At 50.0% G+C, this 25,697-nt stretch overlaps 2 protein-coding genes across 4 annotated transcripts in view; both read left to right on the forward strand.

The window, feature by feature from the left end:
• The window catches only part of SLC6A13 (solute carrier family 6 member 13), a 31,449-nt gene extending 13,053 nt beyond the window's left edge, over window positions 1-18,396 (forward strand). Inside the window, 9 exon segments of the mRNA XM_064654618.1 lie at window positions 1,250-1,384; window positions 10,245-10,348; window positions 13,145-13,269; window positions 13,830-13,942; window positions 14,089-14,226; window positions 15,287-15,389; window positions 16,028-16,128; window positions 16,551-16,721; window positions 17,889-18,396. Coding sequence (XP_064510688.1) covers window positions 1,250-1,384; window positions 10,245-10,348; window positions 13,145-13,269; window positions 13,830-13,942; window positions 14,089-14,226; window positions 15,287-15,389; window positions 16,028-16,128; window positions 16,551-16,721; window positions 17,889-18,008 — 1,110 coding nt within the window. The 3' untranslated portion in view covers window positions 18,009-18,396.
• A 7,227-nt stretch (window positions 18,397-25,623) lies between these two features.
• Window positions 25,624-25,697, forward strand: part of SLC6A12 (solute carrier family 6 member 12) — a 41,734-nt gene continuing 41,660 nt past the window's right edge. Inside the window, exon 1 of one of the 3 annotated variants that reach the window (XM_064654617.1) lies at window positions 25,624-25,690. In XM_064654617.1, the coding sequence (XP_064510687.1) occupies window positions 25,673-25,690 (18 nt within the window). In that variant the 5' untranslated portion in view covers window positions 25,624-25,672. The remainder of the gene's footprint in view (window positions 25,691-25,697) is intronic. The other 2 variants (XM_064654615.1, XM_064654613.1) reach the window with 2 other exon arrangements.

Genomic DNA, 25,697 nt, shown 5'->3' on the forward strand with positions numbered 1-25,697 from the left:
GATGAATGGATCATTTCACATCATTACATTTTACACTTCCTCCAGAGATGAGCCTTAGCTCTCCAGTGCGCCACTGCCGAGGCTGAGGAAAGAGCTGTGGGGTAGCGTCCAGGTGAAGCATGCTGGTGCAAGTCCTCACTCAGCACGTCCACACAGGAAAAACCTGAAAGAGCAACATTTCTTTTTTGGCCTAGCATGATACGATGGGCTGAACAACCTCTTTTCAGGGTGGCCAATAACTCTTGAAAGTGCGGAAGCAATGCGAAGGGATTAATGACATTACTTGAATTTCTGAGGAGGCTGTGAGCCCTTGGTATCAGTTTGTTTGTATGGGAAACATAGACTACAACGTTGTGTTGTGGTGGCATGCTACAGAAAGTAGCCTAGACAGTCCTGAAAGTGCCCTGGTAATCCCCAAATTGAGTGTTACATTTACCAGAGGTCAAGTCCCTGAAAGGATTACTGGATACCGGCCTCCAGCTTTCCCCGGAGGGATGCGGCTCCTTTGCTAGAGGAAGGAATTTCAACCCTACCTGAGTACATCCACATTGCTCATGGGGCTGGTGGCATAAAAAGCAGGAGGACACAGGTTAGAGGTTCTGTTTGGGTCTGCATCCGTGATGGCAATTCTGAGATGTGCTGCCCTGCTCTGCCTGAAATACCCGTGTTGGGTAATTGTACAGGGGTCAGTCAGAGGCAGCCTCTGTGAGTCCCTGCAGCGGGCAGAGGTGGGTGCCAGCCCTGAGCTGGGCACCCCCCACTGTCCGTGGTGGTCCTTTGGTGGCAATCACATTTCAGAGTGTATCTCTTACCTGCACATCCCTTTACCCTTACTACTAAATCCTGTGGAGAAGAGACTGTCTGTGTTTGATCCAGACTATTTGGAGTAGGGACGTGCAAATAGATACTGGGGGCAGCTCCTTCTCTGATGCATGTAGATATTACACTGCTGGCTTCAGTAGAGCTACTATGCCTCTAGCCTGGTGACAGCCTGGCTCATGGTCTGGATTGCTCTTGGGACTAGAAAGGTTTGCTCTGGCTCCAGACATGTAATGGCATGTGACAATTTTTCTGGGTGCATTTTAGAATGCATTTCTTTCTATTGCAGGAGACAGGAAGGTGCTGGGTGAAGCAGCCTGATGTGTCCCCTGGCCATCTCTCCCAGCCCGGGGGTCAGTGCAGTGCTGCCAGCACTGGGTGCTCTGGCCCATGCTGCTCTCTCACACTTGTCCCTTCATCCCCCTCCCAGGTGGTGTATTTCACAGCCACGTTCCCATACATCATGCTGATTGTTCTGCTGATCAGGGGAGTCTCCCTGCCCGGGGCATCCCAGGGAATCCTCTTTTACCTTTATCCAGACATCAGTCGCCTTGGGGACCCCCAGGTAAGGTGGAGGGGGGACTGAATGGATGAGCTGTGCTTGCATGGATTCCTGTGGCTACCCTCACTCTCTCCTTTTTGTTTTCCCACTTTCTTCCAATTTCTTCCTTCTGACTCCTCTTTTCCCCCTCTGTGGCCATAAGGCAGGGCTGTGATATTGGTGCATACTCTGACAGTCCCTGCTTTCTTGTCCTCCAGTGCTGTTACCATATTTTCTTGTCTGAGTTGAGCCTGACTTGCTCAGGGGCTGGGGCACTGGGATTTAACCCTTCATCACGAGTGGTGCCAGCTTTCTCCCCCCTTTCCTGGGGAGGCTCCTCTGCTGCGAAGGCAGACGGTGCACGGGGCGTTACTTTGCACTGTACTGGCAGCTTGTGGGGTTGAGCCCCACTCCTGACATGTTTGCTTCAGCTTCCTGGGGAAGCATGCCGGAGGCATGGATGGTGGGAGCCGTGGCATGCTGCAGCAGCAGTCCCCGGGATCTGGCTGCCCTCTTTGCCTTCCCATCCCTGGTGAGAAATTCCTGCCTGTTTGACAGGAGGGTCAGCGCCCGACTGCTGCTTTTAATCTCTTTGGGACAAGTTCTTCCACGTTAAATCCTGGCTCCAGCTGAGCTGCTGTACCAGCCTTTGTGTGAAGGTGTTTCCAAAGGAGATTAAAGGGTGCCTGCTTGGAAAATAGGCCAGCAAAACCCTTGGTAACCTCATTAACTCTTTCTAGTCTAGCACCAGTGTTGCCTTGGTTATTAATTTTGTGAATGAGAACATAAGTGCTGGGGGAGGTACAGCTCCAGCTGATCCTGCCCTCCCTGAGGGAGGAGAGAGGATGCCTCTTCCCTGGGGGCAGGGGGGTATAGCAGTGTGTCAGAGGCTTCAGGTCATCCCCGGGCTCTGCCTGTGCCCAGGGTGCATCGTGGCTCCGTGCAAGTCAGTTTGACTTACAGCTTCTGATCCGGGGAGGTAAACACAAGTGTCCGGTTTCCAGCTTCAGGCAGTCTGGTTTTTATCATGGGAAAGACTCAGAGTTCCTACTCAGCTTTCTGGAAGTCGCTCTCTGGTCAGGGCTGTGCATGGGGTGAGAAGCCTGTTTTGCAGTGCCAGCTCCTCTCTTTCTCTATTTTGTCTGTGGACAGGAGGTGGGTAGGACAGCTGTTCCCTCGGCATGAAGGTGCAGCAAGGCTTGGAAGGGGGTTAGGACAGGTCTGTGTTTGCAGTGTTTGTGTCTCCATTCATGCTGATGAGGTGCAAGAGGCTTCTGAAATGAAATAATATTTTCAAATGGTGCTCCTTCCCTTATGAAAAGTCCTGTTGTTACTGTGGCTGCGTTGCCCAGGGGACTGAATTAAACCACCTCAGGCGTGGCATGGTTGGTACTAGTTGTGTCCTCATTAGGTCTGTCCTGGCAAACTTTTTCAATTACAGCTGAGCTTTAGAAGCACAGTTTCCTTCCAGCCTGGAAAATGCTAATGTGCCGGTGGAAAAGCAGAGTAACCCTTCAGAGCAAGAGGAAAACTGATGAACCAGGGAAAGGAAAATTTGCTCCTTTGTCCCTCCCTCCCCAACTCCATCATTCCCCAGTGAATGCTTCACTTCTGTGGGAAAAGCAGGAGTCAGCAGCAGTGGTTGCCTTCCTCCAGTGAGCTTTAACCACCCTACTGAACTGAGTAGCAAGGCTTGAGGCTTCTCTTTCATTTTCCCATCAGAGAGGGAAGGTTTAGTGCCCCAAGCCCCACGAGTGTGTCTGTGCCTCCCTGTGTCTGTGCAGGGACAGTGTGAGTCCTACCATCCCCTTGGGACCAAGTCGATTATACTTGATTTGTGCTCATAGGACAGTGAGCTGTTTACCCACAGTCCTGCACTGCCTGGCAAAATGGAGGATTCTTTAGTGCCTGGGAAGGGATTCTGGAAGTTAAAAAAAAAAAATTAGGAACACCCTCTGCAATCTGAACCTTATGATAAAGGCTTCTCAAGGGGAGGTTTAAACAAAGGGCAAACAATACACAAGGGGACAAAATCAAAACTCCTCTAAGTTGTATGAAAAACTAGGTGAAAAGAGGGGATGAATTATTTATCAGATTCTACCAAGGGAGCAGCAGCAGATGTGATTAAGTGTCAGAATATCAGGCTGTTGTGTGGGAAATCATTGCTTTTCACCTGCCAAATGACCTTGGACAGAACCGGGAAATCCTGCCTATGAGAGTCAGGCAAGCTGATTGATGGTAGTCTCTTCTGGCCATGAAGTCTACAGTGCTCTAAATCTTCCTGGACCTTCACTTTCTAAATCTATGAAATGCTTATAATTAAAATGGTAAATGAATTGCATTTGACAGGTAGATCAGACTATACAGAGAAACTGCCAAATAAAAGTTTTGAATAATGAAGTCCAGTTCCACTCAAATACAAGCAGATAACAGCAAAACCACCAAAGAGATCATCAATTTTGAACTGTGTGCCTCCAAGCGAAAAAAAAACCAGAAAAACAACCCCACAGTTAGTTTTTTATATGTATAATAGTTAATATTATGATATTAGCACGTCAGCCATAACTAAGTCCAAAGTTTTTTCCCCCATCTTGTTTGCGTTTTCTGTGCTCCAGAAGCTTCCTTCTTATTTCATAGAACAGGTTGTGTTTTAACCAAAAGGGACTCATGGGGTCATCTACCATTTCTACTTTTGTTCACTCCACCCTTTGCAATTATCAGTGTTATCAATTATCTATTTCAGTAGAAAATACTGGAAATTTATGAATATGATTAAGGAGAATGATCACTAGTGCAATCCACTAGTGATAAGCTGAAATGAGAGGAATTCAGAGAGGAATAAGGCTTAGGTGTGTGAAAATTGTCATTTAAAGAACTTTTCTCAGATGCTGGCAGGCTCTCTGTTGCTTGATGCTTTCATACCACTGCCAGGCACTGTTTAAATAGACAGATTTAAAGTGAGGACTGATGGGCTTGATGCAGAAAGTGCCAGCTGGGTGTTTGGGTTTGCTTTAAAGAGAAGAAATGTAATAGTCTCCTTTCACTCATATCAAATCTCAAGTGATTTTAGCTAAATTTCATTAAATTTAATGAGTGAGAATGGAGAAGGAGGTAAATTCAGCAGCCTCTGAGCATATCTGTCTCTGGAAAAGAAACGAATGTTTCTCAAAACCTCCCACTCTTGTTTTCCTCTTGAAATTTCCAGAAACCCCTCCACCTTGCTATATGTGCTTGCACTTTATCCAGCCTTTAGATAAAGGAAGAACTTTCTGTGACAAGCTGTTTTCCAGCCACCCCAGATGTGCTGAAGGCCCTTGAATTTGGGGGCTGTATCCCAGTCCTGGGGGCAAGAAAGCGCCAGAGGTGCCAAGGGCCAGCAGAAGTGTGCATTACTTTTCAAATATCCTTCCCTACATTCCTCTCATTTCCTTTCACCCATTTCCCCGATGGTTGCTTTTTGGAGCAGCGTTTGCCCCTGCAGTTTTCCCCTGGGGGTTTTGCTTCCCAACAGGTATGACAGGAAGGGGAGGCAAGAGAAGAAGATGCCCCCAGTTTTTTGGGGGGGTCTGTCTGCTCTGCCTGTGGCTGGAGAGGGAGAATGCTGATGGCTGGCTCAAGGTTTGGACTGGAGCAGCTCTTACTGCTGAGGCTGTGCTGAGGATAAGCCTCTTAGGCCACCACAGGGAGGATGAGAGGTGTGTGCATCTTGCAGGGCTGTGACCAAGGGCCCCTGTAGCCACGCTGGGGAAGGGGTCAGAGCCCCAAATCCTCTCCAAATTCAGGCCCTTCCTGATGCTGCTCCATGGCCAGCAAGAGCTGCTGCTTCCCAGCGAGAGGGGAGGGCGACCATGGGCTTGCTAAATATTATTTGTTCCCCTTATTTATTGTTTTCCCAGCAGGCCTTTGACTCAGCCCTGTGTGCTGGGTTTGTGCTGTTGCCGGCCCCCCGCCTCCCCTTCCTGGCGGCCGGAGTGTTTGTTTTCCTGCCGGAGGACAAACCGCTGTTCCTGTGTGTGGACACGTGCACCAGCTGGGCTGCCCTGGCACGCTGTTCTTGCTCCCACCATGTGCCCTCATGCCCTGGCAGAGGGTCTGCAAGACCAGGCACTGCTCACACTCTTCCTGGGGGACAGAGGGCAGGTACCGGGCAGCAGGGAGGAAGAGCCCGTAGACCGCACAGCAATGCCAAAGGGGCTCAGGGCTGGAATCATCTCCGCCTTGCTGGAGCAATGCATCCTCGTGGGGTGAACCACAGCTGTATTTACCTTGCAGGGCTTCCTCCTCCTCCTCCCACGCCTCTTCCCAGCCCTGCCAGCATGGGACTCGGGTGGCTGTCTGGCCACAGCCGTGCAGCCCTGCTGAGTCTGATCTCAGAGCTGACATAGCAGGAAGGAATAAAGCTGTCTGTCTGTCTGCCCACAAGCAGCAGGGCATGGAGGACCATAAAGCCCAGCTTCCCAGGCAGCAAGGAGCATCCCTCGGAGCACTCCTTGCCCCTTCACACCTCCCTGGGGCAGGCAGCTGCATTTTTGGGGAAGAACCAGAAACCTATTTGTTTTCTTGTGGTGTTTAAAGAAACCCCAGTGGTGGAAGGGCCCTGCTGGTTGTAAAGTGTCCCTATGGGTCTGCAGTTCCCTGAGGTGGGGGAGTGACATGAGGTCAGTGGTCTCCGATGGGGATTATGAGGGCCTTCAGTGCTGACACAGGGAGATTAAGTGGGAAAGAAAGCCCCCGTCCCCCATTCCCAAGGAGCCTAAGGATGTATTTTCTAAGCAGAGCTGGGGCTTGGGACTGGGAACATGATGCTTGGCTGAGTGTTGGCTGGACAGAAGGACCAGGAACATTTTACAGAAATGACAGTGACTTGTTCCTTGCCTCCTCTCGCCTGGGATAAATGGGAATGAGGGAAAGCCTGGCTTGTGCAGCAGGGCCCCAGGGCTGCACAGCTCTGTGCTGCTGCAGTGCTGTGGGGTGTGGGCTGTGTCTTGGGGCTGGGGCCTGTGGGCTAGTCCTGAGTGAAGGGGGAAAGGCAATCATCTGGAAATGGTGCTCCGGGAGTCTTGCAGCAAAACCTTAGGAATCACGATCTCCCCTTTTAAGGCTTGAGTGATATGTTTGTGTGGTGCAGTGGGTGGCTGGTGGGTAGCGCCAGCACCACAGGCTGACTTGCGAGCCATGATGTTGTGAGCAAAAGAAATGCTGGTTGAACTGTAGCTCAAGACCTGGGTGGTTTTTGTTCTCTGCTCTGCATTACACCAAGTGTGACTCTCCACACAGCATGTACCCACCCTCTGCTGTATCATCACTGCCTGCTGATGGGGATGCTCTCAGCATGGCACCTGTATTTGATGTATGGCATACACTGGGGTTCAGTAACATTTGCTCAAAAATGGTCTTTACTGTTGTAAGTGCTTTGAGATCTTCCTAAGGAAGGATCTGTTTCAGCACAGGGCGCTATTAAATTTCAGTACAAGTAATAAAGCAAATATTGCCGAGAAAATTAAGGGACGAAGGAATGGCTATAACCATCTTGGATAACTGCAGCTCAGGTGTAAAGGTTTTGGCTAAAAACTGAGAGCAGGAGGTTATTACAAACTCAACAACATGTTCAAAGAAATTGAATTTTGAATTAAATAAACTGGATAGCTTAGAAAACTGCAGACAAGAATAAAATCAAAATAGCCATGCTGCCAATATGCCAGTGAAATCTGAACAGGATAAACTTTACCAGTCTCTTTGGGAGCAGCAGCCAGAGAACAGCAGGATTTTTTTATCTGCAGTGGAAAGAGAGCCCTGTCTGACCCCAGCGAGCCCCTTTAGTCAGAGAGGTCTGGGAACAGTTGAAAGAAACATTTTTCTGAGTCACTGCAGGGAGAGAAATGAGCAGAGGCAGCAGGTTGGGAAGGAAAGACTTTTCCAGCTATTTGCTGAAGTGAGTGGTGTGTGTAGCCCCCGTGAGCCCATGGGGCTGGATGGGCAGCACTGCCTTTGGTGAGAGGCTGGAGGAGGCTGGACCCTCTTCCAACTCCACTGCTCCTACAGTCCTGGGAATTGCTGCTGCTGCTAAACTCCATCACTAGTGGGTCAAGAGCATGTCTTGTTGCATCCCACTGACCCCCATTGAATTTGGGAACTGCAAGGAGGCTGGGAAGGTCATAAATGTGTCTTGGTTTCTGGTCCAAGAGCTGTAGTAACCTTTTAAAACATGAAATAATGTGCGCACAGCCTGAGCTGGTGCTCACAGTCATGCTGACTAAGTAGGATCATAAGCTCTGCAAGTCAAGCTTAGCTTTATTTACAGTTTCAGCTACAGGCTGCCTTGCTTCAAATGGGAGCATATGCTAAGGCAGGTCCTGTATTCCCCAAAGATATCCCTTTGGGGCTGGACTCCCACACAGTCCGGTGTGCATCCCAGAGCATGCAGCAAAGTGGGGAGCCCACAGACCCCGTGCTGGTCTCTGCTACACAGTCAGGGATTTTAGAAATGAGCCACTTCATAAGCCACGGAGCTAATGAAGCTTGGTGTCTTGATATTTGGCTTCTACCACGGATGGTAAAGCAGCAGTTCTTTTCCTGCCCCAGGGGTATTTCTCATGTCTCTCATTTGTGTGATTTATCTGATATTTAACACTGGTTGACTCTTCCTCCCTGTAGCTTTCTGCTCAGTGGGGACCCTGAGTTCCTGTCTTTTTCCTGTTCCCTAACTGTTGTGAAATTCACAGGTAGTTGATATTCTTGAGGTTTCTAACAACTGTTAAATCTGGTTGAAACTTGTCAACTGGGTCTAATGTTATGACAAGCGTGGGGTAGGCAGTTTAATTACAAAAGTCTTATCTTGACAAATTAAACTACAAGAGCTACAAACCCCATGAGAGGGTGTGTTTTGAGCTGGAATTTGATGAAAAACAAGAGCTCTAGCAATAACTAGCAAAATAAAAAGCAAACCTAACAAAACATTTCACCCCAATCTGTGCAAAGATGTTTAAATTATTGATGCAAAGGTGTCAGCTGGTCCAGCTCACCTCAGTGCCTTGCTGTGCCTAAAAGGTAGCTGCAGAGTGAAAGCTGTGCCCTTACTGCCCACAAGCACAGTGATGCTTTAGGAATCATTTTTTTAAAGGGCTTTGATCTTTTTCTAGTATTTTTTAAATGAAAAAAATAACTAATACTCTGCTCTCTAAACACATCTTCCCATTCATCTCCTCCAAAAAGAGTAAAATATACTGAGGTCAATCACTTTTCCGACTTCCTAGTGCCTTGAACTAGGTGTTCCAGTCCCACCTCATCACCTGTCCCTTCCCATTCTACAAATCAGAGACTTGATCTCACTCCCTTTTTGATCTGAAACCCAAAGTCCAGGATTTCCATGGACCAAAGTGGAGGATGTGGGGTCAAACATTAGGTTGCTTGCAGGAAAGTCAGGGAGAGCAGTATCACCAAATCCAGCCCTAGCAATGCTTCTCTTTCTCTCCCTATGGACAGCCTTGCTGGGGTTCGCATCAGTGGGCAGGGAGAGGATTCATTCTGTGTGTCTGTGCCTTGAGCTAAACCTGGAATTTCCTCCAGAAAAACCACAGCTAATGGTACCCCAGCATGCCTTCATGAGGCCTATCAGCCCAGGAAGGGGAAGAGGTAAATATGAAACCAAACCTCTTGCCACACAATCGCACTTTGGCCAGTATGGAAGAGGAAGGTCAGAACAGTGCCTTGGTAAGGGTGGCCTGAGCAATGGGGGTGGCTGGGCAGGTGCTGCCAAGCTGACCATACCTCAGGATATGAGACCTTGGCTGACAGGTACAAGTGTGATTTGAAGTCATCAAAACCAATGTGGTGCTTTCCATTAACACCTGTTCTTCTCAGAGGGGTCCTGGGGCAAGGCTCGTGTTTGTCTGAGGGTGGCACTGCTGGGAGAGGACCGTATGGCCAAATGGAGACTTTTCTCATAAAGTTGTCCCAGTGATACTTTTCTTCTGCTTTTCTTTCCTGACTAGCTTATCTTTTGTCTAAAGAATGTGGCTACCCTTCAGCAGTGGTTGGATTATTGTCTCATCTCTGTTTTATAAACCCCTTGGGAAAAAAGACCTTAGAAAACAGAGGTTTATTAAATAATGTTTGTCATTGCTTCATTCCTCACTGTTGGTTCCCGCTTTTGCTGTTCTCTGCAGAAGGCAGTGACAGTGGTTGCATTGGTGACTGCACACAGCGAGGCTTTCAGATCAAATTTGGCATTGACAAATGTCAGCCTTGGAGCACTGGGATGTGTTATTGACAGTGAGAGCAAAGCACCTCATGGGAATAACAGTGGTTTTGCATTTTCTTTTAGGAGCTGTCTTTTGCAAACAACTCTGTTTATTTCTAGTACTCCTCTCCTCCCCAGTTAATTTTCTTTTAAGTATCGGAGCCTTTCCATTAGGTCTTGGAGAAAAGGGCCACCACCAGAAGCTGTATCCATGCTACTCAGAGGGAGACCAAGCTTACCCAAATCAAGTTCCCCTTCTCTGGTAGCAGAGGGCTCCCTCAGCTCTCATGGGAAGTATTTATCCAGTCTCTCCCTGCTGGAAGGCTCTCCACAGTTGCAGGGTTCTGCAGATTTGTCAGAGAAAGAAAGAGGTGATGAAGAGCTACATGGGATGTGGGTTGACAAGGCTCCTGATGCATTCCTTCCCTTTGGCACTCTTAGGCCCCCTGGGTGCCTCACTGAGCACTGTAATTCCTGGCACACAACCTGCCTCTAGAGAAGGCTTGTCTACATGCTGGGTACTGCTGACCTCCCAATCCCTGGCCTTTCTGCTGCTTACAGCAGCCTCCAGGCTCTGCCTCTTCGCATCTGTGCAGTGTCTGCGCTGGCCTTGTCTTCTCACCTCTGTTTACATCTCCCTTGCAGGTCTGGATGGATGCAGGCACTCAAATCTTCTTTTCGTATGCAATTTGTCTGGGATGCCTGACGGCTCTGGGCAGCTATAACAAATACCATAACAACTGCTACAGGTAACTGGAGCATGGCTCTGCTGCCTAGAGCCTTCCCCTCCCTGAACATCAGCGTGCAGAGGCTGGTGAACTGCTGGAGGCTACTGACCTTCTGAAGTGTCATGATTTCTGTTCCTACTCAAGGTGTAGGAAAACTCTTTCCAGGTGTTTTTGCCCCAAATCCAGCTCTCTGTGCTTTCTACCCAAGGGACTTTTCTGTCTGTGCCATGTTTGACAAATCCCCTCTTCCACACCCAGCAAAGTTAGATCCTCTTCGCCAGCTTTGTGACCCCAGCCCAAATGACAACCTCCCCTATTACATGGATGCACAAGTAGCAGTAGGGGAGGCAGAGCTGTGAGATCTTAAATGGCTGTAGACTGGACCCCTTTCACCTTGTGATTTATCGCTCCGTGGTTCACTTGGAGCCAGTGACCTGCACAGCTGTCAGTGCTCTGGGTTCCCATGTGCTACCTGCACGTAAGCCTGCAGAGGTGACTTCTGTTTCTTGCATGCTGGGCTGCATGAACAGAAATGGGCAGGTTGCCAAATAGAATCAGGCTGCCAGGTTGAAGTGGTCAGGTGAAAATACCCTCATTTTGCAGTAGGTGTATTCAGCACCTGGAGCTGCATCCCCTGGGGTAAAAGGGTAGTGTGAAAGAGGACACCTCTAGGTAGACCTGCCCACCTCTCCTCCCACCGTTTCTCTGCTGATTCTGTTGCTCCCGGCACTGGGTTCTCCCCCTATCTTTTAAACTCAAAATTGTGGTTGTTGCCATGGAAGGTCCAGGCAGACCACTGCTACATGATCCTTGCTTGGCATCTTTCTCTCTCTTCACCCTAGGAGAAGTTGATTCCAGCTGCAGGGGTGCCTCTCCAAAAGCAGGTGGGCTGGGACTCCTCTTTCTTTCCATGTCCCATCTCCCAGATTCAGTTTTGAGAGAAAAAGCCACAGGAAAAGAAGAGATAATGGATCTATCTCTGGCCTGCTACATGTCCTTGGACATTAGCCCTTTGCACCTCCAGTCTAATGTGTAGCATGGGGATGATGACAGGGACTGCTCAGCAGCGAGGTTGTAAAGGGCTTCAGTAACTGCAGCTGGGAGATGCTGTGGTAAGGGGAGGGATGTCTGTTTGCACAGAGACCCTTTATGCTATTTGGCTTTTCTAGGAAAATTGTTCTTAGTTTCAGAACATGCCTATTCCCAGGCATGGACCCAGTTTCAATGAGTCAGTCCTGTGGTCTCCAGACTTGATTTGGATAGGCAGACAGACAGAACCAGGCTATAAAAGGGCAGAGGGACAGCAGCATGGTGCCCCACTCTTTTATGCCAGGCCCAGGGTAACCTTCAGTGACCTGGAACAGGAAAGGATGTGGGGAGGAGGAACCATTATTCAAATGGCAGTGGTCCAAGAAAGTACCAAACAGCATAAACCATTTCTTGTTTTCTGGGACAGTTAGGAAATTCTTCAGTGTTCCCTGGCTCTTCACTTTTTCAAGTGCAAATCTGCAGAGAACTCTTTCCTCTGGCCATTTTCTGCATGTTTCTCTCTATCTTGACACCTCTTCCCACCTGCTGGATGGCTGGAAAACACCTTCCAGTCCATATCTTTCCAAGGAGGGTTTGACCTGTCATGCACACATCCAGGGAAAAGAGAAGGAAACATCAGGAAGGGACAGGAACTACTTGAAAAAAGTGGGAATTTGTAAAAAGTGACTCAGAATATAATTCGAATGGAAACCAGGTAGTATATAGAACTGGAGAAATGAGGTTCTGGCATTGCTTCCCATTGGGTTAGCTGGGCTTGGTGGAGTGTGACCCTTCTTTCCAGCTGGAGATTCATTGGCCTCTTTCAGTCTCTCCTGCCTTAGAAATCAAATGCCAAGGCAGAGCAATGGTGTTAGGTGCTGTGCAGTCCTTGACAATGCAAAGAGCTGCGCCTTGGAAAGAATAATCTGAATTTGTATGATATAGAAGCTCTGGATGAATTGTACTTTCTCTCTAGTCAACGTTCAAGGAGGGGCAGGGAACCCCAAAAAAGCTGGATACCTAAAGACTGATGCAGAAAATCACACTAGGTTTGCAGAGCAGCATTTAATAAAGTCAGAGCGGGCCACGAGATGCCAGAAGGAGCACGTTCAGTTTGGTTCAGAATATCTCAGAATGATGCTGCAAATGTTATTGTTGTCCCCAGGGTTGCAGTCACAAGAGGACTGGGGAGACTGGAGCATGAAAAGGAATTGGATAGATAAGAGCTGTTTAGTTTAAAGAGTAGATGGATGAGAATGAGATGAAACAGAGACAAAAGGGAATAGATCAGAGAAAATAAATTGGATGGCTTTGTTTATCTTTTTCTCATAATGCAAAGACCAGGAGATACCTAGTAGTGCTGAGAACCAAGAGGATTGTAACTGGTCTGAGAAAGCTATTAAGGAAAAAAAGCATGCCCCCTTTTCAGTCAAAAATAAACTCTGGTACACTCTGCTACAGGAGGCACCAGGGGAGAGAGAGGGGAAAAAAAAAAGAAAAAAACCCTGGCATTCAGATTCAGACAATCTCATGAGCAAGGACCTTAGGTGTGGAATGCATCTGCTGTCCTTGGGTGAGACTTTCCCCTGGGGAAATCCTGGTGTGTTGTCCACACTGGGACAGCTTCCTGCAGCTCCTGCTGCTGAGCTGAGCTGTGTGCTTGGGAGAGACGCCCTGCTGTGGGCACAGTGGCTGGGGCAGAGGAGCGGGTGCTGCCCTGGGGGCTTCCATGGGGTGTGGGCCATACCTGGACCCCCACCTGGCTGATGCTCTGCCCCCTTCTCCCAGGGACTGCGTGGCCCTCTGCTTCCTCAACAGTGGCACCAGCTTCGTGGCTGGCTTCGCCATCTTCTCCATCCTGGGCTTCATGGCAGAGGAGCAGGGTGTGCCCATCGCTGAGGTGGCAGAGTCGGGTGAGTGGGGACTGTGGTGGGATGGGGCTGTGGGGGTGCTGTCCCTTGAGTCCCCAATGACAGGAACATGCCTGCAGGGCACCTTCCTTGCTATAGCTGCAGGTTCCCATCCTGGTGGGCAGCTTTGCTCTCTGCCTCCAAAAACCAAGAAGAAACAAAAGCACACTCATGAAATAGTGAGATAAAACAGCTGTGGTTTGAGGTTAATCTAAGCTGCCTCTAAGGGCAAGGGATTAGGCAACTGCTGCCCCTTATAGGGAGGGTGGTGAGGTGACTGCATGGCATATGCCCAGGCTTGTGCTGTGCTTCCTGGGCTCAGAGACTTCCCCTGGCTCCCAGACCTTGCGATGGTGATGCAGCCAGTCCCCTTCCTTCCCTTCCTGCTTTTCCTCCACCCCTCCAGGAGTCTGAGTTCCATGCACAGTGCAGGTATAACTGGAGTGAGAGGCTGCATGGCCACAAGCTGTACCTTGGCTGGGTGGCTGCTCAGGCAAGTCTGCCCCAGCTGTGTCGTGCTGCTGCCCTGGCACTGCCCGCTCTGAAAGCCCTTCTCCCTGCAGGGCCTGGCCTGGCATTCATCGCCTACCCTCGGGCTGTGGTCATGCTGCCCTTCTCCCCGCTCTGGGCGTGCTTCTTCTTCCTGATGGTTGTTTTGCTGGGACTGGACAGCCAGGTAAAGGTGCAGGTGTAGAGTGATTCCCTGCCAGACAAGAGCTGCCGTCTTTCCAGGACAGGCTTCATCTCGGCTGAGGGGGATCCACTGGGACTGGGAGGCTGGTAAGGATGGGTTGACAGAGATGGGATCTCTGCTTTTTGCAGTTTGTCTGTGTGGAGAGCCTGGTCACAGCTCTTGTGGACATGTACCCCACCATCTTCCGCAAGAAGAACCGCCGGGAGACCCTCATCCTGCTGGTCTCCATCATCTCCTATCTGGTTGGACTGTTGATGCTCACAGAGGTATTTTGGGCTCAGACCACCTGCGTGGTACTTGATGGGGCAGAGGGGGTCCTGGTGGGTGGTGAGGTCCGTGCTGGGGCCGGGAGCTTGCTGGTGAGTCCCACCCTGCTGCACAGCCTGAGGAGGCTGCCCTGCCCTGCCCGTGCCATTCGCATTTTCCCTTCCAGCCCTCACCCCTTGTGCCAGTCACAGTCCTGACACTTCTCCTGCCAAGGCTGATAGCTGGAGCTCTGGACAGCCCATATTTTGGCTATAGACTTATCTTTACACAAGCCAAACCTTTTACAGCTCTAGCCTGTTGCATGGTAAGAGGAGTGTCTTTGTTCTGAATGGAACTACATGAACATTTGATGTAAGGAAACTCAGTGGGCCCGAGTATGCCCCTTATCTATTATACTGATATACTCTGTATTACTCTTGTGATTAACTGCCTTGGAGTCAAACTGTTCTGGTTTAAAACCTTTAACTGTGCCTGCCAGTATGTGTGTGTGTATTGATGCTGCCCTGATGCTCTTTGCACTTTCTGTTTTCATTTGGGCATAATTTTGAAAAGGCTGCTTCTGATGTTGCACCTGGAGCATCGTTGCCTGGGCTTATCCACCTGCCTGTTTTGTAGGCAGCCTTGCAGACCTGGGCAGTGAAACAGCCAGGCTGCACACACAGTTACTTCCCTCTGCAAATTAGGAGCCTAAAGTAAATCAGATGGATTGCGTATCTTAAGGGGGTTCCCATCCTCACTTCCAGCTACAAAAGCTGCTTTGGTTTTGTCTTCTCCTAAAATATCCCCACAATCTCTGGCAGTCTGTTGCCCTGCCCTGCCCTGAAATGAAGGGTTGCAGAGACTCCTGAGAGCAGGGTGGCTGCATGTCCCCATCAGGCCTCAAGCACAAGGGACATGCCCTTTGCAGTTGGCTAAAACCCTGCCCCAGAGAGAGGAAGATGCCTCCACCTCTGGGGAAGATGCTGAGTTTGTTTCCTGCTCTGGCTCTTGCTCTTTGCCTGATTTCTCTTCCCTCTCTCCCTCCCCATCTCACTTTGCTGCCCACTTGGCCCTTCCCAGGGTGGGATGTATGTCTTCCAGCTCTTTGATTACTATGCTGCCAGTGGCATGTGTCTGCTCTTTGTGGCCATCTTCGAGACTCTCTGCATCGCCTGGGTCTATGGTGAGTATGAACCAGGGGGGGATCCCCAGCTCTAGTCTCTCAGGCTCTCGCCTGGTTCATCTCAAAATGCTGGTCTGTAGCTCGCTCAACTTGGTAATTGCTTTGCAGCGCAAGGCAGACATCTAAATCCTTGCTTTGGTGCCCCTGGACTCAACCTGAGGGGGATTTCTCACAGGAACACCCTGGGGCATCTGCTCAGCAGACATCCCCTGCATGTTCCTATGTGCTCCTGCTTTTGAGGCCTTCCTTTGTTGGAGACTTGCAACTGTCTGAAAAATCTTTTCCCAGCCTGTATATAGAGAGACCCTCAAACACTTTTGAGAGCCCTCTCTTAGCCTGGACGCTCACAAGGGATGGGTGAAACCTGGGTTCAGGTCCTAGCCTTGGAGATGATGAGAGGCTGGCCCTGCTGACCCACTGGACTGTTCTGGGGAGAGAGGAAGTTAGTCCAGGACAAAGCACGAACCTGGCCACACTCCTGACGAGCTCCCCAAGAGAACTGTTTGCGATGCTGAGGCTACTGCCTCATCTTCTGGGGAGCACCCCAACAGTGGTGCAGCAGGGCCCTGCTCCTGCAGACCCCACTGCCCTACTTCCCTGGTAGCAGTGAGGTATTCCATCCTTCCCCTCTTCCACAGGTGCTGAGCGTTTCTACGACAACATTGAGGATATGATTGGCTACCGGCCATGGCCCATCATCAAATACTGCTGGCTTTTCATCACCCCAGCTGTCTGCATGGTGAGGGCCCACAGGAAAAGGAGCTGTGGGGAGGAAGATGGGCAGAGCTGGGTGCCTCTGAGAAACAGACACCTGCATACATGGAGAGGGATGTGCATGTGTGTAGGGGGTTATGTGGCATGTACTATGGGAGCCTCTTGTTCTATATGCTTGGAGCTTTGGGGGGCAGATGAGGTGCTGAACGAGGGGGAGTGCGGCCTGAATCAGCTGTGATAGAGGTGTTTGCTGGTGGGGTGAGCTTCTTGATGCTATGCCTGGTACAGCCTGTGGGGGCTGTCCCAGCAAAGCTTGTCTGTTGCTGTCCTGGGTTGCTCTTTGTTACCACAACACTGTGCAGGTGTGTACTCACCAGGAAGACTTCTCTTGGCTCACGGTGTTGATTTTCTTTCTCTTTTTTTTCTTTTACTCCTTCACCTTGCCAGGCAACCTTCTTGTTTTCTTTGATCAAATACACCCCGCTGACTTACAACAAGAAGTACGTGTACCCGTGGTGGGGTGACACCCTGGGCTGGCTGCTGGCCCTCTCCTCCATGGTGTGCATCCCTCTCTGGATCATCTACAAACTCTCCACCATCAAAGGCTCCCTCAGAGAGGTGAGGTTGGTGCTCTGGGACCAGGGCATGGGCTGTGCTTCCGTGTTGAAGTCCAGCCTTGCAGGGGGATCATTTGTGTGTTGCAGGTTAATTAGCAGGGAGCCCAGAATAAATCTCCTGAATGAGTCCATTGCTATAAGAGACTTGGGTTTTCAAGTTCTATGTTGCTGGAGGGCTGCTCCAAGCTGGCTGTTACCTCTTCATGCCCTTTTTTTATTGTTTCTGTCTCTTTGCAAGTACTAATTGGAAAAAGGTCATTAGATGGAGAGGACAAAGATGATCTCCATGTTGCCCTTAACTGAGTCTTGAGGACTTGCTCTGAGAAAGCTCCAGATGCCCTGAGCATTGTGGTCATCTGAGTTCACCAGTCTGTGGCTGAGGCCATAGGGACAGAGTGGAGGGGATCACTGGAGATTTGGAGTTCCCATCACAGTCTCAGTGCCCTGGATCTGCCCTGCTTCCAAAGCTGCTGGGATCCATTGCTGGCTGCACTAGATTTCATTGAGAGAGCAGGGATCTGGAAAGTCAGACCTTGCTCCAGATGGGCATCCCATCCCTGCCATGGCTCATGGTTTCAGGGAGAGATTTCACAAACAGTCCTGAACTCCCAGGATCCCACCCATTCTCTGCACCCTGCGAATGTTCAAGAATGTGTTGTGACAGCAGTGGGGCTCTGACCCCTGTGTCCATCACAGACAGGCAGGAGTGGACACAGGTGCAGGGGCTTGGCAAGGGCCATGCAGCGTAATGTGGTATGAGAGTAGCCCCTTGTGCACTTACTGTCCCAGTTAAAGCCAAACCTGTGTGCACAGGCTCACCCTTTGCAGCCTGTGCTGATGGAGGAGTTGACCTGGATGTACTTGGTCACCAGCCTTTCTTTGGACTGCTTTGTAGCTCTGACCTGGAGCAAATGGAGGACAGAGCTGTCCTACCATGTCTCAGATCTCTCACGTGCTCAGTGCTTGTCCTGGGACAAGTGGTTGGAAGATGAGTTTACCCCCTCAGTTTCTGAAGCGCTGACTGTCCTTGTTTTGGACGTCTTGAGCATATAGGGATCAGACCTGCAGCCCTGCCTGGCTGGCTGAATGAAACTCAAGACTGGAAGGGAAGGACCCACATGACCTTTTGTCCTTGCAGCTGTGTTTAGTGCCTGTCTTTGCCTTCCAGAGGTTCTGCCAACTCACCTGCCCACTTGAGGACTTGCCTACCAGGCCGGGCATGGGACAGCCCCTTCCCGCCACCAGATCTGGCCTCCTGACGCTGACAGAGCTCGAATCTAATTGCTAGGACTGGTGTGGCTCTCCCTCCCCTCCCCAGGATGGTTTCTATACAGCATTTACCACCTGTTGGATAACACAAGGATTCTTCACTTGCTGAGAAGAGAGGGATTTCTGGGCTGAGCTCCCCTGTCTGGAAGATTTGAAGGGCTGAGGAAGAGTCAGCCATGGAGATGGTCTGTGTGGAGTTAGCAATGCACCTTAATTCTCTCCCTGGAGAGGGCTTTGAAGGGGCAGATCAAGCACCAGTGTTCCTGAGCATCCCCAGGCTTCTGGTGGGCAGAAAGGAAGGACTGACCCTGGAATGGAGAGTGTCAAAGAGCCTCAGAGTTATGGCTCCAGTGTGGACTTTGGGAGCTTCTCCATTCATTCCATTAAATCCATGTTTTTCCCCACTAGATCCGCTCTGTCTCAGTTTTGTCTCACCAGCATCCCTTGCCCATGGCATGTTAGGTGAGATGTGAGTCAACAGAGCTGTGCTGGGCTTTCAGGTCTGGATCTCTCTTGCACTGGCACAGTGGAATGGGAGGGTGGCCAGAGGAGAGGAAGTTTGGTAAGCCCCTGTATGTGGCAGCCCTGGGGTACCCTAGGTGAAGAGTGCAATGCCATCGGAGCCCTTGCCAGCTCCCAGACAAAAGTGTCGTCCATGTGATGAGTCACTGGGCTACTCTCAGGGTCTGAAAAAAGCAGGGATTGGTGTTTTCTTCTTGCAAGTGAGGGATCATGGTCTCTTCAGGTCTGTGTCTCTTTTATGCTGACTTGCCTTCCAGGTGCTTTAGGGCCAGTCATTTCGGTTTTCCTGCGTGTGGAAGAAGAGATGAGTGGTGGAAACGGAATCTGTGTGTTATGTCAACAAACAGGGCCCCTCGTTTCCAAGCTGTTTGGGTAAAAAAACATAAAAATCAAAGAGCTTGTGTTTTAAGTGCTGTAGCCCCAGCATCCGAGGAGGGCAGCCAGAGGACATGTAACCCTGGGAAGCTGGATGGCTCCCAGGAAACCCTGAGGAAGCTGGAGCCTGGACAGAGCTGAGCCAGCAGCCGGCGGCGCTCAGCTTTCCGAAGCACAGACGGACACGGGTGGGCACCACGCTGCAGCCAAGGCTTCTGGTGACGCGGGCAGAGGAAGACGCGAATTAAAGCGAATTAAAGCAAATTAGAGCAATCCATGCCATTAGCCACAAGGTGGCCCCAGGACCTCACCTACCGCCGCCGCTCGGGATGGGGTCCTTGGCTGGGGGACGATGGGACCCCTGGGTCACGATGACCCGGCCATCCCCCTTTCTCCCCTTCCCGGTCGCCTGTCGAGGTTTTCTCTGCAGAATCTGCCTCCGACAGGGAACGGTGACCCCAGCTGTGGCTGTGTACTGGTTTAGACTTCTAAGCAATGGCAAATTCTTGGGTTTGGTTTCCCTGGGCTTGGTTTTCCCCAGTTTTTTAGTGTTCTTGGAGCCTGGTAACCTGAGATGGGAGACAGGTCCATGATGGAAAGGAGTCATGGACTTTTGCTCCTAGAGGCTGTGAAACTCTGACGAGCACCAAGTACTGAGGGGATTGCTGCTGGGAGGGTTTGTGGTGGTGCAGATTTAACCTCCAGGAGATAGAGCCACTGATCTGTTTTCCTCTGGGGCTTCATTGGCTCTCTTCTAGAGTGGCTTTAGAAACCTCAGCTCATTTCCATCCTGTTTTCTCTTTTCCCAGCCTATATTCCACAGGGGGTATGAGGTGGGCAGGTTCTTTTGCAAGGCTGCATGTGCAACCATGGGATATGGTACTGGGTCTCAGAAATTACTTTTAGAAATGAGAGAACAGAGTTCAATACAGAAGTTTTTTCCTACTTTTTTTTTTTTTTTTAATGAATCATATTAGAAACTCCAGCAACAGATATTTTTATTCATGTAATTTTAACCTTAAACACAATTTTACTTTCATTTTCCAGTAATATCTATAAGAGGCTTGGCCCACTGGGAAGAAATTTTTACCATAATAGAAAACAGTAATTGTGCACAGCTGTCTCCAAAATATGGCTGATGTAGAAAGTCTGCTTGGCTGCATGTAGGCAAATTTGAGTTTGCTGAAAGCCTTGTGACTTGCTTTGTTTCAATATAGCCTGGTGTCCAGTGAGCTGGGCATGTGGTTTATTGATCTGGTTATGTATGAGCCAGGAAACCTCCCAAGCCTGTGTTCTTACATGACCCAGTTGCTGTAAAGCTTTGGATGAGCTAGACAGGTCAAATAAGCAAGAGGATCAAAGGTTTTGATGAACACTTCAATAAATATCTTGTTTCTGATAGGAATTTAAGACAAAGTATTAGAACCTATGACACCTGGCTTGAAATATGGATCAAGTATATTCTGTATTGCTTGTTGATAAGGTTGATGGACTAAATCTGAAATTAATATATTTGAAACTTCCAGACATGAAATCTTTCACAGCACTTTTTAAGACCCCATGGTTAGAGGGAACTTTGGTAAAATTTGGAATATGGTGATTGTTCATGATTTGGATTGTGGTGAAAGGGATTTTCATTGAATTCAAAATCAGCCCAGTATTCCTTGCAGTCTGTGGAATTTACACCTATTCATACCTTCTCTACCTGGAGAGATGCTGTTGTCCTTTTAGACAGGAGGTTTGTGGTTATTGGAAATTTCCCACCTTCAGAATCCAAAACCTGCAACTTAGGCTGAGAATTCAACCCATTATTTTCTGGATAATGGGCATGAGATCAAAGACCCTTTTTTTTTTCTTTTTTTTTTTCAGATGAGAAGTTCACCTAAAAATAAAACTGTCCCTGAGATTCTGCCCCTGGTTGCTAGTGTTTGGAAAGGATGACCTTTCCATCCATCTGTCTGTGAAAACCAGGCTCTGCTTTTCCCATACTATGATGCTTGCATCAGTGGTGCCCAGGGAAGTCTGAGCCCTCCTTACCTAGGGATGGAGATGCCCAAATAGGGCAGGGGAGAGACTCAGGGATGGACCTGTGGACCTGTGGAGCAGGATGAGTCTCAGGGTGAGCATCCTGATTCCTGGGGTTCCCAGCATGTTTTAAGAGATGCCTTGAGAGGTCCTGCTCCTTTTGCCATTAGTGATATATACAATATATATATATATAAGATATATACAGTTTTCCATGGCTGTTGAAAAATTACATATTGTGAGTTGCTGTTTGGTGACAAGAAAGGTGGATGTGTTGGGAAAAGACAGGCCATGGTGCATAAATGGAGAGAACAGAGTAAGATTAACATGTTAACACATGAGATACATAATTCTGTGAAGCAGAGATCCACAAATGATCTGTTAAGTGTGTCCTACAGGCGGGTGCAAATGAGCATATCCCACGGAGCAGCGTGTTTGGCTGAGCCCTTGTCTCCTAACATGGTTAGCAGCCTGCAGGATGGGGATCTGCATGGTGCAGATAAGGGAAGCATGTGTGTGGGAGCACAAAGACAGGAAGCTGTTACTTCTAAGAAGTTACCAGTGGTTTGCTTACCCCCTTCTCCATCTGACCTGCCCAGAGTTGCATCATTTTGGGCAGCCACATGTGCTTCTCTGTGCCTGCAGACTGACCTTGTCCTTCCCATCCTTGTGCCCTGTACACTGGAGGCGTTTGCTGTCACAATACACATCCCACAGCACCAGGCTCAGCCGCCCTGAGGAAGCAGGGAGGGAAAGCAGGAGCAAACAGGCACATACCTGTGTGTCCTCTGCCTGCCTTTGTACTGTGATCCTCCTTGGTCTCTGATCAATAATGAGCAGTGCTGTGAGACTCAGAGAAGCTGTTAGACTACAGATGTTCCCCCAACATTGTTAGTCCTCCTTCCTGACCACCTTTATCACCAGCACTGGGCTTCTAAGCCATTTGCCCTTGCCTCATCCTCTCCCCCACCGGGAATGCTGTGAAACAGGGGATGTCTCACCCTGCCTGTACTTCCAAAGATGAAGGCTCCTGGCAGCCTCCTCTTCCCTGGGAGCCTGGTGAGGAAGCGGTGCTGTGGCTGCTGGAGCTCGTCATGGTTCTGTGGGGTCTCATTAACACTTGTTACTTTGGTCATGTTAACTAGTGATTAGTTTTGGTGGAACTGTTGTCAGAAGTCACAGTAGAAGTTAGCTGTGAACATAAAAAATAAATTATATGAATGCCTAGGAGGAAATCCTCTGCAAACAGTACTCAGTTGGCTAGGCAAGCTCTTGGCCAAAGAGGCAGCGGCTTTGTGCCCAAGGGGGAAGCATTTCTCCCATTTTGTTAGCAAAGGTGTTAAAAGGTGGGATTGGTCTGGACAAGTGAGGGCAGTGGTGGCTTCTCCTGCAGGTGGCACGGCCAGTTGGGCAGCCAGGGCTGCAGGGTTTGCTGTCTCCAGCACAAATCCCAGTGACTGCCTCTGCAGCTTCTGGTGTTTGTAGAGCAGGAGCACATTTTGGATTCACCCATAGGGTGTCATGCTGACAGACCTCTCCCAAAAGCTGGACTGGGAGGGGGGGAGGGAATGGACTCGTTTTGGCTTGAATCCTTGCATCTCACTGGCTCAGGGATCAGAGAAGCATCGTGGGGCCCAGGACTTGCTGCTGCCAGGGAGTGTGGCCCTGGTGTGGGCTGGTGTTGGCAGCCTGCCGCTCTGGGCTGGCTCTTCTGCAGGCATGTCAGAGCTGGCTGGAAGGGAGGAAAGGGTGGGGAGACCCAGATAATGGGAAAAACCAACACGCGCTATGAGAAAAGAGAAGGGGAAAAGGGAGGAAAGGGTGCACTGCCAGCTGGCAGGGGGTGAGCAGGGTGGGGAGGAGCAGATCTGAAGTTGTGGTTACCCATCCATCAGAGCAAAGGATGGTGTAGCAGGCTGAGTCCTGGTCTCCAGCTGCCCTGGGCCTGGCAGGTTGAGGGTATCAGGTCACTTCAAGGATAGTTCTCCTCTTATGATGGGAGGGGATGGAAACCCATGCAACTGGCTCTGAGCGAGCTGGCAGCTGCAGACGGAATGGGTACCTCTATGTGGGTACCTCTATGTCCTCTATGGGACAGCTGTGCTTTCCCATTCCTCCTGTGCACCCTTGGGCACAGCAATGGGGCTTCCTCTTGTCTTGGTTTTCCTGCTTGCAAAATCAGACAGTGCCCTCCCTTCCTTTGCAAAGCACCTCAGGGTGTGCTGTGGGGAGAGCTATGGAGATCTGTGTGCTGCTGATGTCTGAGCTGCACACAGCAGGGCAGGTCCCATGTCTGAGAGGGGTTCATGCTGCCTGGGGAAGGGGGTGCTTCAAACATTTCTAGGATTTATTGCAAGCAGCACTTTCCTTTTGGGGATGGAGTGTTTAAGAGCAACCTCATCCACACACAGAGAGGAGGAGCTCTGCGGTGAGGTTGTCATGCCCCTTAGCAGCCCTGTCCTACCTACACAGCTGTGCAGCCCAGGGTGCCTGCTCAGGGCTGACTCCGCCAGTGAAGGTGGCAATTATTGGTCAGGGAGTGCCTCACCCCTTACCTTGCCCTCTCCTGAGCACAGTCTCTTCCCCCCTCAGCTGAGCTGGTCAGAAGGTGGTTTCTGGTTTTCAGTCTGGGCCATCACTCTAGTGCAATCCCTCACGTGGAAGCTGCCATGCTGAGATAAATGTGCCCCATGCCTGTAGCAGGATTTAAAAACACCATGAATTATTGCCTGATGGGAAACACTGAAGCCCGAGTGTGACTTCTGATACCTTCTGGGCTGTAAAACAGAAATAGCAGCCTTTTTTTTCCTCCTGGAGAATGACTTTCACACATTGCTGGATAAAGTTTTCATTTAGGTTGACTTTCTTCTTGTTTTACCTGAATGTCACAGGTCATTTCCCATCTGCAGCTTTGCACAAAACCCACGCTGTTCCTGTGAAACACTTCAGTGTGGATAAATCAAGTTTTTAGGTCAGCTCTGCTTACCTAGGCTTATCTCAATCCCCTTTTCATATCTGGATAACCTCTATTGCACCTTTTCCTCAGCTGCGCTGGGTCACGCCAGTCCTCCGTGACAGGACAGGCAGTGGCACTGTCCCTTCGTGGGCAGGGACAGAGGCAATGCAGTGGCTGTGTTGTGTAGCCAGCACATGGTGTTCACCTTGCAGTCTTTCAGGACTTCAGAGGCAGCCCCTAAAAGGTAGAAGATGGAGCCTGTCCCCTCTGAATGTTGATGCCAGGCTGTGCAAAGGAAGAATCAGCCTGTATTTCTTTGGGTGTGGGACCAATCCACTCAACTAGCCCATAGGGAAGGTGAAAGCCAGGGCTTTGAAAATGGCATGCTTGGAAGTTTAATCCCAGAAACAGTGTACTGCACTTTGTCCTTGGCTGCCTGTGAAGAAGCATCACCTGCTCCAGCTGCCACCCTAGCAGCCCCATTGCCCAGCTGGGAGAGGGCTGGGCTGGCTCAGAGCTCCACCACCCTGGGGATGTCCCCCAGATCTCATCCCGAGCTGCTCTGCCCCTCTTTGCATTGCTCAGAAGTGTGGGCCTGCCTCCAGTGTCAGCTGAGGTAGTACATTACACCCCCGAAGTAGATGGAGATGTTTTTCCTTACTGCCTCCAGCGCTGGCCTCAGCGGTTTATCCCAGGGATCCCACCAGGCACAGGGTTGATTCCCCTTACGCATGTCTCCAGCATTATTTGTCCCCAAGCTAATCCAGCGTGCTCCAATGCAATCTGAGTCACTGGCTTCTGGCACCTGTGGAGGATTTTTTTGAGACAACATTACAAATGACCTCTATAAGCGTGTGCAGGCACGTATACCTACTGCTTCCCCACTCTGTGGTGGTGAGGGCTCGTGTCAGCTCCCGGTTTCCCACTGAGGGGGCTGAGGGATGCTTATCTGGTGAGCCCTGACACAGCTGAGCCACTGGAGCATGTGCTGGATGTTCCCCACCTCCCACCCCACATGCCGCTCTGGTTAGGCCACATGGGTACATGAAAAGGTCAATAGGAATTTGGAAGGCACATTAACAGGCAAAGCAGAAGACAAAACAGTAACAGCATTAAACATAACATTAAAAAAAAAAATCTGACCTGAAGTATCTTGAGAAAAATGGTGTAACTGCAATGCCTGTTGCTAGTGTTGGTCATGAGAAGCCCTGGAAAAGTGTGTCAGGGCTAGGCACAGAGCGATTGTGCACTCCTAAGGAGCACCCAGATACTATAAAGATTCCTGCAGTACCTCTTCTTGCTGACAGAGCTCTGTCCCATGAGCTCTACTGGCACTCAGCATAGGGCACAGGCAGGGAGGGAGGGGCCTGCGTGACCCCAGGACAGACATCCCCCTCTTCACACACCCTCTGCCTTTTGTTCACCTGTCTCATAGTGTTAGTGAGTCTTGAGCTTGGCCACAGAGGAAGGTTTAGTGTAGTGCTCCCTGGAGATGGGACGATTCTACACATTTGTAGGATGACTTTGAGGGATGTCACTATCCTGCTAAAGTGCTGGAGCTCCAGTGCAGTGGGACCATGTGGCAGCCAGCCTGGGCTATGCTGCAGGGTCTGATGTCCAGATGACCTGGAGTCACTCCCTGACTGCTGTTGTTGATGTTTGCAAACATTGGTCCTTTACCCTGCCTGCCTGTGGCTGATCTTATTTTGCTTTCCTGTCAGGGCCACAGTTCAAGGTCTGGAGGGGTGCATGTTGTGAGAGAGTAGGGGAGAAAGTTCTTTTACCCCTATGCACCTCCCTGTCTGATGTCCCACCACCCACACGTGAGCT

The sequence above is a fragment of the Pseudopipra pipra genome, chromosome 5, assembly GCF_036250125.1.
Source record: "Pseudopipra pipra isolate bDixPip1 chromosome 5, bDixPip1.hap1, whole genome shotgun sequence".
Classification (NCBI taxonomy): domain Eukaryota; kingdom Metazoa; phylum Chordata; class Aves; order Passeriformes; family Pipridae; genus Pseudopipra; species Pseudopipra pipra.